Genomic DNA, 18,405 nt, shown 5'->3' on the forward strand with positions numbered 1-18,405 from the left:
CCAGGTCCTTTCCAGCCACTCTGCCCCAGCCTGTGGCACTGCCTGGGGTTGTTGTGACCCAAGGGCAGGACCCAGCACTGGGCCTTGTTGAACCTCACACCATTGTCCTCAGCCCATTGATCCAGCCTGTCCAGATCCCTCTGCAGAGCCTTCCTGCCCTCCAGCAGCCACACAGCTTGGTGTCATCTGCCAACTCACTTGGTCAGTGCTGTATAGTAAAGGGACTAGTCACAGAACAGATCTGTTCAATCTATACAAAGTATCCATTAGTTTATAAACAACTGTAAGACATTTCATAATTTTATTCCTATAAAAAATAGATCGTTACTCTTGAAACTCATTTTCCCACCAAACTCATCACTTACTGAACATCTTCAGGCCTCATTTAATGTCTTTGACATTACTGTTCAGTATCTCCACAATTAAACATCACCACATCTTCCCAATGTTTATCTTTTGCAAGATAAAACAGACTTTAAGGAATAATGTTATGAAATTCTCAGTCAAGTTTACACAAAGTGAGGTGTTTCTGTTTCATCTGTGGTTACAATTAATGTGTAGTCCAAAAGATTAGTTATTTATACTTACCACTAAGTCACGGTCTTGAAGCAAGTTACGAATTGCTTCATATAAAACAGGTCTCAAGTCTGATTTGAATTTTACAGAAATCCACTGTCCAATCAGCCATATTACTCGTCGGCGTATTGGTTTATACCTTTAAAAGTAGAAGGGAAAAAATTGCACTTGTTAACTCATTACACTTGTTGTTATTGAATCCTTTGGTGAAAAAGTAATCAAGAATCATGATGAAAACGTTATTGCCCTAAAACACTTCGTTTGTCAGTATCAACTTCAGTGCAAAAACCTTTTCCATTAAAAATCTTCACAAGTGACTCAGGAAAAAACAGCTTAGCCTGAAAAAGATAATTTTCATCCTAAATGTCTGAATCTTGAATGTCTCCCTAGAGATACAGTTCATTCTGCACACAGCAGACCAAAACAAAAATAAATGTTACATTTATTACTGCAGTCATGGTATCTACTGCTTTCACTGTAGTTCCCAGCAATTCCCTTGACATTCTGTTTATGCTCAAAAATTTTAAGTCAGATACAATTTAAAAACACAAACTTAAAGACTACAGCAACTGTCAGAGTAGCTCACTTCATCAGTCTAAAACTATTCCTAGAACAGACATTACCTAATCTTGCACTAGTGCCATGACAAGGGCACAAATCAAACAGCTTTAGAGTTGATGGGAAGAACAAACCAGAACAATGTTGAGAAAAACATTTCAAACTGCTGCTATTTTTCTTCACTGATCAAGTAAATCAGACTTTTATGTTTAATTTACAGATGTATAAAGTTAAGAAAGATGAACCATATTTAGAGAATTTTAATTAATATATTATCATAAATGTATTTTCCATTTGATGAATTACTGCCTTGTAAGCCATCAAGAAGCCATTTAAACAGACATCATTGAGGTTTCTCTATATTAAGTAAGTGTGTTTTATTAAATATTCCCAAAACTATAAGACTATAAACAAATAACATCCTCAGAGAACATGAAAGTTGTGGAAATGGTATACAGAAAGCACTTCATTAGACTGGAACACGTATCTAATGAGGAATTAGAGTCCAGCGTTGCTTGATGTTTACTGAGTGGCAGTGAAGCATAAGTAATGCATGCTGAAGCATGACTTACACAAAACATTGTCTCATTAATGCACTGTTCGATTTGTCAAGAAGCTGTGATGATAAAATATTTTCTACTCTTAGAAGGCCTGTATCTGACACTTATCTTGTAAACATCAAAAAAAGCTAAGTGATTTTCTAATCACTCTCAAACTAAGAGACTGAAGTTGGATAGTTTTCAAACCACTATCACATAAAGAATCTTTAAGTGACATGATGTAAATACATAACTGTCTGTAGAGTTATTTCCAGGTCTGGTCATATCTATTATTCAATACATAGATCCTACCTCTGCATCTCTACATTATTTCTGTCTCTGCCCATGATAGAGAAAGTACAACATGGCTTTAAGATTTTTTGGGGTAGGTGTGTGTTTGGGTATTTTCTGGGTTGAGTATTTTGTTTGGAGTTTTTTTTTGGTGGTTTTGTGGGGGTTTTTTAATACTGAAGTTTCTCATAGGTGCTCATTTTTGAGGTCCTACCTCTTGGACATTCACTATTTCTGGGAAAAGCTCACCTCAGAAGGTTAGCTTTTACAAAAAGAGCACACATTGACCTAGCATAAGTCCACATACTGGACCTAAAGCTCATGTAGGAAAAGTGACCATATTCCAAATTAAGGCAACCTCTGCTGCATTAGTCATAGGAGAATACCTTTAAGCAGCCTGGATAGGATATTCAAGCATCAGATATTCAAGTGAAAAGTACTTTACTTTCTCTCTCAGCAGGAAATGTTGCTTTACAGATGAGTTATCACAAAAAAAAAAAAATCAGTAAACTACTTTCATATTATAGAAAAGCTTCTCATTAACCAGTACAAAAATAAGCATCATGGCAAGTGATAAATCTGGCAGTGCAGTATTTCTAAAAATATTTTAGAACTTTTTTTATTAATTCCATATTTCTTCTATTGCTATGGTCATGGTTGATGGGTTTACTATCAACGAGTAACAAAAAATTCAGAGAAAGCAAAACACTGCAAACTCCACAGTCACTGCTCACAACACATAGGATTGTGGATCCAAACATCAACCAGCTCTAAGCAAGCACACCATGGGACATTCTGTGGGACAGCAGAGGACACCCTCTAACCTACTTTATCTGAACTGCCTATGTATTCCCAAAGCTGCTGTTAAAGCAGTACTCCATTCAAACCACTAACACTGCCTTCCCTTATTGCCATGGACGTCTCCAATGATGAAGGCAGTAGAAGCAGTCCAAGTAAACAGGGCTTCAAAATTCTAGACTTTTACTGCAAGCTTCTCTCCCCACAAGAATTTCATCCTGGGATATCAGAAATGCCAACCAAATGGTTAGATCAGGTGTCTTCCTGACTGTAATACAACTGCATCAACAACATAAAACTTGCCAGTTTTACTTATGCTGTATAGGTGTGGCAATCATTCTTTGACACTAACATAAGGTTACACATCCAAAAGTAAGTAATTAATTATTTCAATATTTATTGTAGTGGAAAGAAGCATTTTAATATTTTAAGTTCCACTCTACAGGAAACTCTCTTTGTAAATGGAACACTTGGAAATAAAAGAACTGATTAGTGACCCATTATGGAAAATCATTTTACAATTTATAGCAGCTCCTAAAGGTATAAGGGAACAAACTAGTTCATGTTTCACATAAAAATTACCACTGGTCAGATGAACTGCAAATGTAGAAGAAAAACATAGTAACAGTCTTCAAAGGACACTTGGTTCACTGCCAATTACAGCTCTGAGAAAAACTGGACATACTTATTTAGAGTCAGCTGCTGATTTGAACTTGTCTGATAAGGACTGGCATGCACAGTAGTGGTCACTGCCCTTCCCCTGGGCAAAAAGTGACCTTGAAGAAAAGGGAGGAACAGTGTCCTGTTCACTATATAAAGGGAGGAACAGCTATTCCTGTTCATAACAGATAGTTACAAAGAGAGACAGCTCAGTCTGTACTGAGATACCAAAAATGATCTTTCAAAATACCCCATGATATCCACTAAAAAACAGGAGGTACTGGTGTGAAGGCCATCCTTCACACAAGTGAGGGTGACCCTGGTGAGAAGGAAACACCAAAGAAGACGGAATGTATAAAACACTTAATGGAGAACAAGCTGAAATCACTCACTCCTACAACACAAACCAAACCCTTGTTACCCTCATTGCAGAAATAGTAACTGAAGAGAATTACAGAGGGCTTATATTTAAACATAAAAAGAAGAACAAATCACTATCTTGATTAAAAAAACTACAGTTTTACAGGGACAACTTCCACAGATTTCAGTTGAACTTTGCTGCTTACAGGACTCCAGGGTCTCTGGAGGCCTAAACGTCCTTTTTTAAACAAGCAGTGGTGGCTATCCTAAGAAGGTTTAGTAAACTCCAGTGTATGCAAGAAGACAGACAATCTAATTTTACAGAACCCTGGAAGTATTCACCACACAGTAATTTAAACTGAACTGCCAAGAACACTGTCACTTCTGTGACTGCTATCAGTTTTCTGTATGCATTCCATATCTCTCCTCATTTAATGGGTATGTTTCAAGGTTGAGCATTTTTCAACTCAGCAATCATTAGGCATTATATCTTACCAAATTTGTATCAACAGTTTGTATTTAAACGATGAAAGCATAACAAACCAAAGTGTTTACCTGTCATGAGAAACCTGTAGTTCTGCTAAGAGTTGATTTTTAAACCATTGATCAAAATCCACACTATCAAATAGTTCATAAGCAGCCAGTCCAACCGCATTATACACTGGGGAAAAACAATAGTCATGCTTATTGTTTGCTTAAATGTTAGTATTTTTAATTCTAAATAATCAGATTAATTTAATATTCAGACCACATTTTAGTAACCTTAACATACTAAAGAAAACAAAATTAAAGCATATCTTTAGAAAGTTTTATCAGATCATGGTGAAAGGAACTCAGTTGGAAATTATTAGTAAGACACTATAGATGAAAGGTTAGATTCTTGAAAATAGCTAGAAGCCAAAAGAATGAGGATCTTATTCTATCACCAAGGAGGTTCCATAAGAAACAATTCTTTTGCCATAAAATCTCACTTGTAAAATGGACAGACTATCTCTACAAAAATACTGAAGGTCATTTACTTGGCCCAGCAGAAAGAACAGGACAGTAAAGGAGATTGCTTGTTCCAGAAAAAAGCCCAAAAGTAGAGTATTTTTATATAAATACTTTCAAAAGTGAAGGCCAACATCAATGAAAGGAGAATTAGAATTTAGGTCCCACTTTCCAAATTACTTTAAAAAAATCTTGCAAATTCTTCATGCAATTTTTAAGAAGTAAAACACATACATGAAAGTGGCTCTGTTACTTAAAAGATAAAATAAAATTTAATTTACCAGCATCTTTAATCAGTATAGCATTGGTATTTTCCATGTTGGTAGATCCTACAAGCCAAAGTTAAAATAAATAAAAAAATGTCACTAAAACAATGCAAGCACCTTTGCACTTAAATGCTTTAAGAAATGAAGACATGATTTAAGACTGCTTTCACTGCTTTTATTCAATGTGCAAGTTCAGACATTTCAGGTTTGATATTCTGTTCAGTGCATATATCAAAATCAAATCTCTGCTTCCACACCCTATTTCTGACTTCTTTTGAGATGGTAATTTTTAATAACAACAATTTCAAATGAATAGACTCAAAACCTGAAAATTGCAGGCAACTGTCAATCACACAGTACTACATCCAAAAGGGTCCTAGACCTAGTTCCCTGATTTTTTATATACGTGTACCTTAAAGTAAATATTTTCTGAAGTTTTAAGAATTAATGTATTCTTCGTATCATCTAGTTTTTCAACAGTAAATCTCAATTTGAAAACATAAAGAGCAGAAGAAAACTGCTATGGGCCCCAAGAGAATTAAAAAAGTACAGATATAGCTTTTAGCATGGTAGTATTAACTTATGAAATTTTTGGGAAACAAAAACACATTAACTGTCAACCCTATTATAAAGAATTGTTTATTACTCCAAGCCATCCCAAAACCTACGTACACAAAGTACTTTATGAACAGATTTTGTGAAGTCAGAAACCACTCTCAGAAAATGAGTATTTATTTTATTTTAATAGAATGCAATGACCCTTCCTGATAAGCTCAAATACAAAATACTCTAACTCAACTAAGAAAACCAGGGGAAACAACCTGAACTGAAATAACAGGGGGGAAAAGAAGCCACTTCCACTTATTATCTTTCCTGGCCATCATAAGACTTAGTTTGGGGGCAAAGAATCAAAGTAAAACAAAGAAAACATGAATCACTCCTCAACCTATGAATAATTCGGTCTTCATACAGGAAACCTATAAATTTTTTAAACAGATTCTTCAGATTTGGAAAGTAGTCTATATTATCCAAAATGACAGCACAATTTAACTTTTTCTTTTAAAGTTTTTTCTCCCCTGCCCAAGATTTTTGCAGAGACACAGCATGAACCGGCTTGCAACATTTGAACAGGAAGTTCCCAACTAAAAACAACCCAAAGAATTCATTAAGCCTGTGGATCACTCCCAAGAAAGCCTGAAACCTCATGAATTAGAAATGCCACAACATTTTTCAATCATCTAGAATAGTTACGATGAAAAACAAAGAGCCTTTAGGACTTCCTCGTCCTAGATACACAATGCATTCCATTATGGTAGGTTTAGAAATAATTGTAGAATATTAACATGTCCTTTCAAAAACACAGATAGAATGCACTATATAAAATCAGATGTTGCAAGGTCAAAGTTTTGTTTAATATCTGACAAGACTATGTTATAAATGTAAAGAACTCTACATTTTATATTTCCACTACTTTTTTAAAGAACTTACCTTGTAGACTCTGAACCATTTCTAAAAGAACTGGGGTAAGAGTCTGATTATATTCATGAAAAATATCAATAAAAAGAACTTCTGTGCACGGCTGAAAAATTAAAAGATCTGGTTAGAATCCACTAAAATAAAGGCAATTAAAATACATATTATGCTAAAATTTTAAGTGCGGAATACCTCACACTGAAGGTCACAATTTAAAACACAATATTATAGTAGCAAAATTAACATTGTAAGAAGTACCACTCTTTCTACTATACATTGTGCTTAACTCTAGCAAGAGTTTGATAGCTGCATCTATATCAACCACTGTTCTGGCAGAACAATGAATGTGTGGAGTGAAACAGCTGGTGCTGTGCTGCCAGTGACCACACTGCAGGTTTTCTCTGTATTGGCTTATGGGCTCTAGTCAGAGACTTGGACTGAGCATCATTTTACAACCACAACACACAAATGTATCATGCTGCATTTTTAATTTTAAAATAAAAGTAATTCAGCAAATAAACTTCGAGATCTCTCTGCAAAGCAAACCACAGCAGTTAGAAATGGGAGATACACTACAACAACATATTTCTGATCTGAACTAAATTAACTAATATAATAACTAGTTAATGAATATAATTAACTAATGAAGATGCATCTGGAACTTGCTTCACTTGTCTACTAACAGTGTCTTAAATGGTAACATCAGTTATCAGTTTAAAAAAGAGAACTGCTGGCTTTAACCAGATGCTACATATTTCAAATGCTGAAACAAACTCTTTTTCCCTCCCTCCTAACATATGAAGTGCATAGATTGCCATGTACTTCAGCAAGTTTAAACGCTGACAAAAAGAATGAAATTAAACTTTACTAAACCTGAAGAAAGATTAAGAATTTTTTCCAAACATTACTTGTCTTGGTTACAAAACCATCAAGAATTGCATTCAAGAATGTTTAATGTGTTTCTCTCAAATTCAACACTTACTCGGAGACTGTACTTCCAAGAATCTCCTCCAGTCTCTTCTACAGCTATTATTTCATGAAGAAAAGAAAAAAGCATTATTTCAACTATGGTTCAAACTAAGTTTAATGTTAGGATAAGAGGGTATCATAGACTACTGAGAAATCTTTTGTTACAAAAAAAAAGTCTAGAGGGAATATTTGTCCATGTAAGAAGACTGCAGAAAATAAAATGGCCAATATTGCAGTAGGCAAATTGTAGAGACAGTGTAGATATAAAGCACTTACACAAGTATCTAATTACACTACAACCAACTATACAGCATGTTTCTTACTGAAGCTTTCTGGATCCTCTTCCCACATGGTCAATTCCTCCTTCGTCAGCAGGAAATAGTGAGTGACTAATCTCCTACATATTTCCATTAGTGTTGGGTATGTGAAAAAAGCTGTCTTTATCTTATGTGCTTCAAGAGTTTCAGGACTGCTGTCTGAAATAAAACATGAAGATTTCAGATTACAATTAAGGGGCTAAATGATCAAAGACTAGTAAAATTAGAAAGAAGGCAATAAAGAAAAAATTCTTATCCTCTGAGAAAAACAGAAAAAAGTCTCTTTTCACCGCAGACTTTTAGACAGGTTTTTAAACAAATAATGTATTCTGACACATACCGTACATACAAAAAACTTTTTTTCAAATTCATAGAGAATACTAATTGTTATCTATGTGAAATAATGTGAAAGGTTCGGGTATTTTTTTAATTCACATGTACAGAAGTGCATGAAGTTTCAAAATGAAAGACAGTCCTACAAAGCAAAACATACGAACTCCTTTATATTCGACTGCATTTCCAATCCACTGTGTTTCTGTATTTAATTGTACTGCTAATAGTTAACTACAGAAGATACACCATTTTATCAAACATATCATATGGGAAAGATGCAAAAAACTAGTTCATGAAAAGAAACCAAACTTTATACCTCAGTACCTTTTAAAAATAGTTCAATGGAAACTAAAACAATCAAAAAAGAAAATATATTTGTGCTCATTTTGCATTTAAAATTCTTTTAGAATGTTATTATCTATATACATTAATGCTTTGAAAGTTAAAATTACCAGTACAGCGGCAGAACCATACATTCAGTAATTATTAAAACAACAAAAGAATTTAGCTGTTTAGAATAGCTAGCAAAATGTTTCTCAAGGCATAAAAAATTATTTCAGTAAATATTAACAGTACCTTCAATATTTTTGGATGGCTTGTATGCATAGTTTTTTACAATCATCTTAATGAGATTCATGCATTGTACAATAAACTGCTCAAATACAACTCCTTCACCAGCTTCTGTGAAAACATAGCTTACAGAGAACTCCAGTGATCTCTGAATCAAAGCAGTGAATGAGAAAGGATGTTGATCCAGGAAGTCCAAAAGCTTAAAAAAAAGGAAGTACAAAAAGAGAAATCAGAACATTTATAGTGAAGCCTTATTAAATGCTTTAGTAAACTAGTTATCACAAACTGGTGCCAATTTATGTAAAAATTATAGAAAATTTAACATGGACAGGAAATTAGGAAGAGATCAGTATCAATTCTTAATGAAACATTATTTAACAGCAAAATTCCTGATTTGGGTTCAAAATTACTTTTTTTTTTAAGTATAAGGAACAATATCAATTTTCAAATGGACCAGCTTGCTAGTAGTAAATAAAATATATTAGCCATCCTTAAAACAGTGAGTATATGAGCAGATAATTAATCCCTATTAGAATCAGTGTTAGCAAAAGAGGTATGAGGGACATAGAACGTCACCCCCAACAACACCACTGCAGTACAAGCACTTGCTTCCTCAACTTAATTTCTCCAATTAGTAATCTAAAATACACTGGTGGATTCATTAAATCTCCTTTACTACTGCAAAAATGCCTAAACCTATATTCATGCATGTGAATTTCTATAGGTGGTAGATTACCTATAATCAAGTTTACTTTTTCTAGAGGTCTGTGAAAAAATTTGCACATTTGCAATCAAAGTACTATGACAAAGATCAAAAATAATGTGTCAGAGCATCTTCAGCTCAATTTTGGTGAAGCTGATAGGTGCTTTTTACTTCTGATAACTAGGCTGAATATTTAAAATAGACCCATGGCCTCTGAATAGAATCTGAAAACAATGGGAACTCTGAAGGTTTTGTAACTTTAAAAAAACCCCAAAAAACAGAAACAATAAACCAAAACAGACCAAGTGTCTATGTAAAAATTACCTTCAATACAATATGCATTTAACATTTACACAGAATCAGCTAACAAGTCCAAGTGTATTACACAATACAAGCCTCAGAGGGCAAGAGAGAACGTCATTCGTTTTCTTTTGATTAATGAGTGTGGCCAGTAATTCCACAGAATTAACAAAGCCATAGAAACAGTGACCTAACTAGCGATAAAAAATAAGATGAAAAGCCTAGCTCTTCTTTATTCCTTAATACCATTACCATTGTTTTACCAATGTTTTCAGAACCATTCTTTAAACAAATCCTAGTTAAATAATTTACTTACAGAATGCACCTGATTTTCCTTGAGCTAAGAAAATGTATTCTTCGCTGCTGCAACTTACATCAGCATGAATAAATAGACACCCACTTTACCAAAAACACATCTCATAACAAAGAAGTTTTAAGTTGCAGTACCTTCTATTTCTTTGAAAGGTCTGAAAGAGATTCACTTTAAGGCACATGTATGTCTGGATGGGGACTGCTTCTCATGAGCTATAAACTATACAGTAACTGAAAGGAGATTTTACTTACCACTTTAGTGAACAGAATTATGGTCTTTTCTAGACGATCTCTGCATATGCTTTCTGCTCTTATTCGTCTACCTGGTAAATCAGACATTTCACAACTATCATTTCTTAGACTTTCATTTTCCTTCTAGGTAGCTAAGTTTTAAATATTTAACACCAAAGAGTAACTTTTTTTTATTGCAGTTAAGAGATTAAGTTAATCCTGAAAAAAGTTCTGGGGCAAAATAAATTCCAAGTCAAATTCAAGGTAGTGAGTACTGGAAATAAAAATATCTTAAACTGTTTCAACTGTAGTGAAATCACTGCACTTGATCAGGCTATAATAATTGTGACATCACTACAGAAAATTCAGTGATAAAAGGTAGTTAAAATAATGCAAGCAAATGCTAGTATAGACAAAAAATAATTATGCTTTGGAAATATAAAGATGTTCTTTCAATAAAACGATCACTGTGCTGTTCTAGAACCTCCACCTTAAAGAAAAAGTCATTATGGACATTAGAAAACATTCTGAATTAAGAAAAAAACCAAACAAAACTTTTGTTAAAAAAGAGAAAAACCAGAAAAGGCCATATTGAAGGCATACAGACAGAAATATTAATGTCCTCATATTCTAGGGCACTTCAGTATGGGATGGCCTTCAATTTCTTCTGTTCAAACTTGGCAACTTTCCTTTCAAAATGAAAGAAGAGCCAGATCTAGCCTGATGACTGCAGTATAATGAAAGTGGTAAACAGGAGCAGTTTCCCTCTCTTCTAAAAATGAGGCTCAGATCAGCCCTCTTACCAATGTACAGGCTCCTGAACTCAGGAACTTCATCAAAATATCCAAATTACATAAAACTTATTTAAAAATAAAAATAAAAACCTTCCTGTTCAATTTAGACATCTACTCTTGTAAAAAGTGTTGTCAGAATATGACACCAAATACAATTTTGGTGTGATTTTAGTCCGTTGATACAAAAAGGGACTTTTATTGAATTCTTCTTTGATAGTTTCAGCAGCATTTAAAGAAATAGTTTAAAATTATACAGAAATACCTTGCAACAAAATGATTATTGGTGATGCACTAGCCTGTATATTTTCATCCCCCTTCTAATGTTTAACAATGAATAAAAAGAAAAATACTCAGATACTTACTACACTCCAGAAACTGTTTGAGCCGTTCAAATACGGCATGTAGAAAACCCTGAAAAACAAACATGTCTTTGAAAGATCAAGCTTATTCTGCACTGTACTATGAGAACAAAGTTGTGTCAGATTGAAGTCTGACAGATGTCTGTTAAGTTCAGATGTTACCAGCTCAGACATGACTTTTAACTGAACTCTTTGATTATTTTGAACAATTTCCTCGAGAAATTAACAATTAGCTAATAAATAGACTACACAGATGATCAAAACTGACCTTATTAGTACCACATAAACAGCATAGCAGCTCCAGTAGAAGGAAGGATAAGTATCTACAGACATGTCCTTTAAAACATGCTTATCCAGTTCTACCCTGTTCTCAACTTCCTGTCATAGGTCATAGGTACTCAATTCCTCCAACAAAACAGGCAGCACTGGAGGTTGAGGAATGTGCTTGGGTTTCTTTGTCTGACTTTTATCTCAATCAAATAAATGTGATACAACAAGCATGTCATCACCTTCATCACTAAATGAAATGCTTTTAACTGGGGGGCAGGAGAGCAAGACATCTTTCAGTAAGCAACAAGTGTCACCATCATGTGGTGTGTAAATTGGAAAGGGTGTCTTTTTTTAAACATCATGCCATTAGTGTCATAGTGCTTAGAATCTATCTAGGATTTGAGAGCTCTTGACTGATGGGAGGACAACTTGACTGATGAGAGAATGTTGTTTGATCTTCCTTTGCATAATACAAATGTGTGCCTTTTGACAATTTTCAAACACAGCTTGTCATCACAAAAGATTTCTAATCTAATCTAGAACTAGAAACACACTTACCATCACCTCTGCATTCCAATGGGGTTCTACAAAGCCATGGACCGTCAGTTTCCGAAGCACTAGGAGAAACAATTAGTTGTGTAGCTATCTATTAGCTCTTGTTTCAACCAATTTCAGAACACAATTACAATTCCACTTGCTGTGCCTTTCTTTCAACTCAAGGCTTTAAAAAATACATATAATTTTAGGTCCCAGATGCTTCATCCATACCTAATATTCACCTTGTTGAAATTAGTTTAAAATACATGTTGTGTAAAATAATGAAGAGAACTCCAAAAATTACTCAGTCAGGAAGAATTCTGCCAAAACTCTAAGTAATTCAACTCCTGAAGGATCCTGAAGTAGGAAAAGGGCCAAGTATAGTTAAGTAAGGCTCGTAAGCTACTTGTAAGTTCTCTCAGGTTTACCACTGCAAGTAAACTAGAAAAGCCGTATGCTGCATCTTCTGAAACAATTCAGGACGTGTATTATCTACATGTATTATCAAAAATCTCAATTGTTCAAAGCAGCAAAGTAGTCAGGATATGCTTTTACTCCACTCATACACCTTTGAGCATCAACCTAAAACATAAACTAACGGCCAAGGCTAGCTTTTCACCAGACACAGGGTGAACTTAATGGAACGAAACTTGTAGTCCAGCTTCCTCAATTAAGTGCTAAAGACATGCATGCCTAAATTACAACAAACATACGAAAACATCCTGTTATACCACCCACTTTCCAACCTCCTAGACATTGACTTCTTACAACATGCACAGTGGAATGCAGTTTCTCACATACTGAGAAACAAGACTACTCTCTCCCCCTTCTGCATGAGCAACCCTCCTGCCTTGCTAACAGTACCCATAAAATAAACCAAGAATATAGTTATTCCCAATGGGCATGGCTTTGGAATAGAGAATGGGCACTCTTTACCAATGAAGCTATACACATTCCCTGTGAAGAAAATTATTTGATTCCTTACCCCTAACATCATTCTATATTATTACCTTTCAACGACAACAAGGTCCTTTCAAGTGAATTTGCAGCTGCAGCTTCGTCCCCTGTACAAATCTGCTGTAGGAATGTATCCGTATGATGATTCCACAAGGAACATGCAAAGCTATAAATACTAGATGTAAGCTGCAAAAGGAATGTCAAGAATATATTTTGTTTCCTGAATTTTGCTATACCATAATAAATCCCAGAATTTTAAAGGCCGGTTTACAGTATTAAAATATTTAATCCAGCCTCTTGTACGTATTGCAGGCCACAATGTTTAATTTGCTTTTTTTTGTTCTAATGAGTTGTACTAATCTAAATGTATTTTCAGAAGAACACCTTGCCTTTATTTGAAGACGTTATGATAGACTTACTGTTTCCCTGACTACTTGGGTCTATGACTCTCACCTTAAAGAAAACCATTTAGGGCTCCTTTCTTACCTGGCTTTCAGTAAATACAGCTGCTGCTGCATAATACGGTATGATGCTTCAAAAAATTATCAGCTTTCCTCATCATCTCTCCTCCCACAAAAACAAGCTGTCCAACTTAAATTAATGTGTGAATCAACTTACTCTAGGACATACTTAGCAGTTACAGGTGCAATAGTAATGAACAATGCCTACTCCAAAACTATCTTTATTGATAGCTGCAAACACTTTTTCCCTCAGTGTTTTTAAAACACAGAATGAAAAATAGTTTCTCATCAGGTAGAACTGAACAAATCTCAAATTTAACTCATATTACAGTTCACACACAGTGCTTAACATACAGAGATATCTGAATTACAAACAGAAGATGAAGGTTTTCTCACTCAGTTACAGTAGCACATGACAGCTTCATAATTACAGAAATCTGCACTTAGTCTGCCACACCTTATATCATGGAGTCAAAAGCACGTGACTTGTTTATTTAGTTGCTTTGACTGAGTAAAGGTTAGTAAAGGTCCTATTTACAAGTCAGTCTTCAATGCCTCAGACTCCTGATGGTTATTTCACCTTATTGATTACATAGACAGAAATTTCTACAGCGATGAAGAGGTAAACCTCAATAAACAGTCTTCATTTTCAGTGCTCACTCATTCCTTTAAAATGAAGGAATAAACTAAAATTTCAAAAATTCAAGAGTAACATATTTGGAAAAAATGTTTAACTCAAGAAATTCAGTCAACTGTACTACATCCAAATGGGTTTGGAGATGCATGGCCTACAGCCAAAGTTATGTCTGTGTTCTAATCAGTGGATTTTTACAGTGGAGAATATAAGCTGAATGACATGAGATTTTGCATTCGCATTCACATCTTGCCTTTTAATTAACTTGTAAAGATGGCCTGGAAAAACCTCAAACACATTCTTGCTGATGACAAAAAACTAAAATAGGTAGTAGGGAAGTCTAAACCCTGGTATTTCTTAAAGACTATACTGACTTAAGAATTCAGAATACACTTCCAAAAAAACTCCATAAACTCCTAGAAAAGTAAGATCATATACATCATAAGGCTGATATGCAGATACTGTTCTGTTGATGAAGCTCTGCTTCTTTACACAAATTAAGACAACATTCAAGTTGTATGCAAAATTAATAAATATGTCAAACATGTCACCCAGAAAGTGACTTCCAGTTATTGCAGTATACAGATACCCACAAGATAAGAACACTTCTATTCCAGCAGACATTGAAGTACACAGACATCCCAGCTGATCTCAGGAAGAAGTGAGCATGTACAATACACAGTTTGCATGCTCTACAATACTGCATCACATTACTTACATCATAGAAAAGCTTCCTATCTGCAGCAAGCCGCTTGGATGCCAGGGTTTTTGTAACATGGTAAAACGTAAGTAGTGCCCTGTGCTGTTGAAGACCATCCTGCACCTTCACAGATTCTACAAGAGTGGGTATAAGTTCTGGCCATTGCCTTGGGCAGTCCACTCTGGCAACTTTAGCAATCAGTACAGAGATCTGAGTTGCTATCTGCAAAAAAAAAACCAAAAACAACAGACATCACTAAGTCAAAGGGCATTTAGCAAATGAATAATGATGAGATCCACAGCCAAATAAAAGCTGAACAAAAAAAAACTAGTATGGATTGTTAGATTTTTGTGTGCTTTTTCTCAAGCTGTTTTTAAGTTTGCTGACTGCAAACAATTGTGGAGAAAAAGTATTCTATTTTATGTTTGTAGCAATTATTTGCATAAAATACTTGACTTAATACCTTGTTAAAATTTTACATGACGATCAGTAACTGTATTTATTCTAGAAATCACATAAATGAAGAAACAAATATTTGGGAACCACTTTTTACTTAGTGGTTTTTCTATCACTTTCTATTAACATACACTGCTGAATACCCATTACTCCTAATTCTGCCCTAGCTGACTTTTAGAGAGAGCTATCCCTAGCCCCAGGCACATGTGTACATACATGTAAGCCTATGACCCATCCCAGTAAATGGAACTGAGACTCTTTTGCTCCAGATCTTCCAGGGGTGCCTGCACCACCCATGCTATCTGACTTTGGTTGCTTGGCCCACATCCCACCCACACCAGTCTTGCCAGCAGCTGGAACCTGGTCCTTGCAGCACACTCACATGATGAACAGAGTGAGATTACACTGTAAGACAGGTAAGGGTTGCAATCAGATTGCAGGACAGGCAGTGGTCATCAGGCACAGGGTCACAGGCACAGACCACCCATGGTTTATGCAGGACTGGCCCTTCTTATGCCCTCTTTTGGTTTATTCCACACTTGGCCGCTGTGCAACTCCCTTCTCCTAGACATCCGTAACATATTTTGTATGGTCCCTCAAAACCCTACCTCAAATATCCAAGTATTTCACATTCTTGTTTTCCCTGTTCTTACCCCATTCTAACTGAAAAGGTCCTTGACTGGATTAGTAAAGCAGGCGCTCTCTCCTTCAACACACTAGAACAACCACATTTCCAGCCTGGGGAAGAAGTCACCTTCTTAGGCTACCAGAATGAATCCAAGCGATTTAAAGACCTCAGAAGGATAGAGCTATGCTCTTCTTTACTGCTTCCTGAGCTGTTTCATCTGGAGTCAACCTCACCAAGTTTTCTACAGTATTTATTCCTACCACGCTGCTTAATGAGACAAAAATTGCTTCAGGAAAATGATGCTAACACTCCCAATGAAGAGCTGGGAGTCCTAGCTTTTACCAGATCAAATTACTTTAATTGACAGAGGGAGCAAATAAAGTCTTCTCCCTATGTGGTACAAAAAGCAACCTCCCAGGAAAGCCAAAAGTACTTCTGTCTTGAGAACTGACTTTTTAAATGGGGAGAAAGAAGAAAAAGAATTTGCTGTCATACATTTGAAGAAGTGCTTTGTTCCACTGTTCCCTCCATATGCTAAATATCTTTGGAGGGCAGGGAAATTATGCTCTCAGCAGATGGTATGTTCTCCTTCTCTTCTCCACCCACCCTGGAAGTCAAGTTGTATCATCACATCTCCATACTATGCCCATTTCTCACTTTTTTGTGTTGTTCTTCTTTCTATACAAGAGTTATAATTTTTTCTGCCTTCAGTGATGCAAAAAGCACAAGCAGATAGCAACTGTGCTATGAACTATCTGTGACTGGAAATGTGCAGTTATCAGGAACACAGGATATCAAAACTCAGACATATCAAGCAGGCTGGGAACTAAACGAAAGATTCCTCTGAAAGGACACCTCAGGATACCTACAACAGATTCGGAAAAAAGGGGAAAGAAGGGGATATGAAATCTGTAAACATATTTCAATATTGCACATAATTGTTTGGGCAATTACTTAGACCTCTACCATAATAACAAACAGAAGTCTCCACATCTGAAAAAATTACATCCCAAAAAATGTCTTAAGGACACACAAATCAAAACATGAAGCTACCAGTCTTTAAAATGCCAGTTAAGATGTTCCAATCTCAACTGCAACTATGGTCAGAGAACTCCAGAACTGTTCATCAGGAGTGGCATTTTTAACTACCAAACATGCTATGCTGTCATTTTAGCAGGAAAACTGATCAAATACTAATGAATGTATGGAAAAAGTACTGATAAAAAGTTTTAACTGTTTTACAAACAATGTAATTAGTATTGGATTTATAATTAATTTACCTATTTATATGTGCAAAAAACATACATACTTCAAAATTAAACATTTGATAAATTATATGCTACCTTGAAGAAGTATAAATGACGCACATTATTCAGCTTGACATACTTTATAGTTCTTTTTGGTTAAAATATAGAAACAAGTAATATTTGGTCATATTGTTTACATTGAAACTATAGCTGCAAAACACATTTTACAATACCTTATATACTTTTTTAAAAATTGCATTTGCAATGAAAATTTTTAACTCTAGTCAAAACTGCCATTTCCCAATGGGCTTCCACAAAGACTACATTACCCAGACTTTGCTAAATTGCTCTAATCCTAGAAGTTACATTAATCCTGTGAAGAAATCCAAAAAAGTTAAAACTGTCTGCAGAACAGAAGTTTATTTCCAATGCCTTTTCTTTTTAATCTTTACATTATGCCTATCATTTCTGTACCTCCTTGACAAAGTCATTTAAGATCTAGCTATACTTCCTTGCAGAATCTTATACTTACATGAAGAGGTCAGCAGAAGTAAGATTAATTCATCAAGTATGGGCATATTCTGTTCCTGTAACATTAGTTCTGTACTCAATACAATAATAAATTCTTATTCTAATCAAGATCAGGGCCACTGATTAAAGTTAGCCACTTTATGTAAGAAAAGATACTATCACACTGAAGCTTCATTAAGCTTATTTAAATTCATAATGCTGCAAACTAGACATGTGACAGCAACACCACTTAGGTGGGTTTATGTAGCAGCAATCTCAACAGCTCATTCCTGCTATGCCACTGCCACACTTCCTTGCATGGCCACACTGGGAGTCAGGTAAGAGTACAGACACAGCAGAAAAAACCAAAAATCACTCGGGGTAAGGTTATTTTTTAACTACATCCATTCCCTGAACCATTTCACCAAATAGTTGCATGAACATCAACAGACAACAAATCGCCACTGCAACACCAAAGAAACAAACCACAGAGACAAAACATGTTGTTTCCAAGCAATGTGGTTCCATAATTCAGTTAATTATGTTATTTTTTAAAAAAATTCAGTATTTCTACGTTAAAAGATCTCACTTCAAGATCTGTCTAAA

General features: G+C 35.2%; 1 protein-coding gene across 4 annotated transcripts in view; it reads right to left on the reverse strand.

Moving 5' to 3' along the window:
* The window catches only part of IPO11 (importin 11), an 80,695-nt gene that overhangs the window by 46,467 nt on the left and 15,823 nt on the right, over positions 1 to 18,405 (reverse strand). For all 4 annotated transcript variants that reach the window (XM_019009221.1, XM_015652732.1, XM_015652733.1 and 1 more), the window contains 12 exons: positions 14,977 to 15,180; positions 13,217 to 13,349; positions 12,228 to 12,286; positions 11,403 to 11,451; positions 10,268 to 10,338; positions 8,707 to 8,899; positions 7,804 to 7,956; positions 7,494 to 7,537; positions 6,527 to 6,617; positions 5,054 to 5,101; positions 4,338 to 4,443; positions 589 to 715 (listed from right to left, as the gene is read on the reverse strand). In XM_019009221.1, coding sequence (XP_018864766.1) covers positions 589 to 715; positions 4,338 to 4,443; positions 5,054 to 5,101; positions 6,527 to 6,617; positions 7,494 to 7,537; positions 7,804 to 7,956; positions 8,707 to 8,899; positions 10,268 to 10,338; positions 11,403 to 11,451; positions 12,228 to 12,286; positions 13,217 to 13,349; positions 14,977 to 15,180 — 1,278 coding nt within the window. The remainder of the gene's footprint in view (positions 1 to 588; positions 716 to 4,337; positions 4,444 to 5,053; positions 5,102 to 6,526; positions 6,618 to 7,493; positions 7,538 to 7,803; positions 7,957 to 8,706; positions 8,900 to 10,267; positions 10,339 to 11,402; positions 11,452 to 12,227; positions 12,287 to 13,216; positions 13,350 to 14,976; positions 15,181 to 18,405) is intronic.

Source organism: Parus major, chromosome Z, assembly GCF_001522545.3.
Source record: "Parus major isolate Abel chromosome Z, Parus_major1.1, whole genome shotgun sequence".
Classification (NCBI taxonomy): Eukaryota; Metazoa; Chordata; class Aves; order Passeriformes; family Paridae; genus Parus; species Parus major.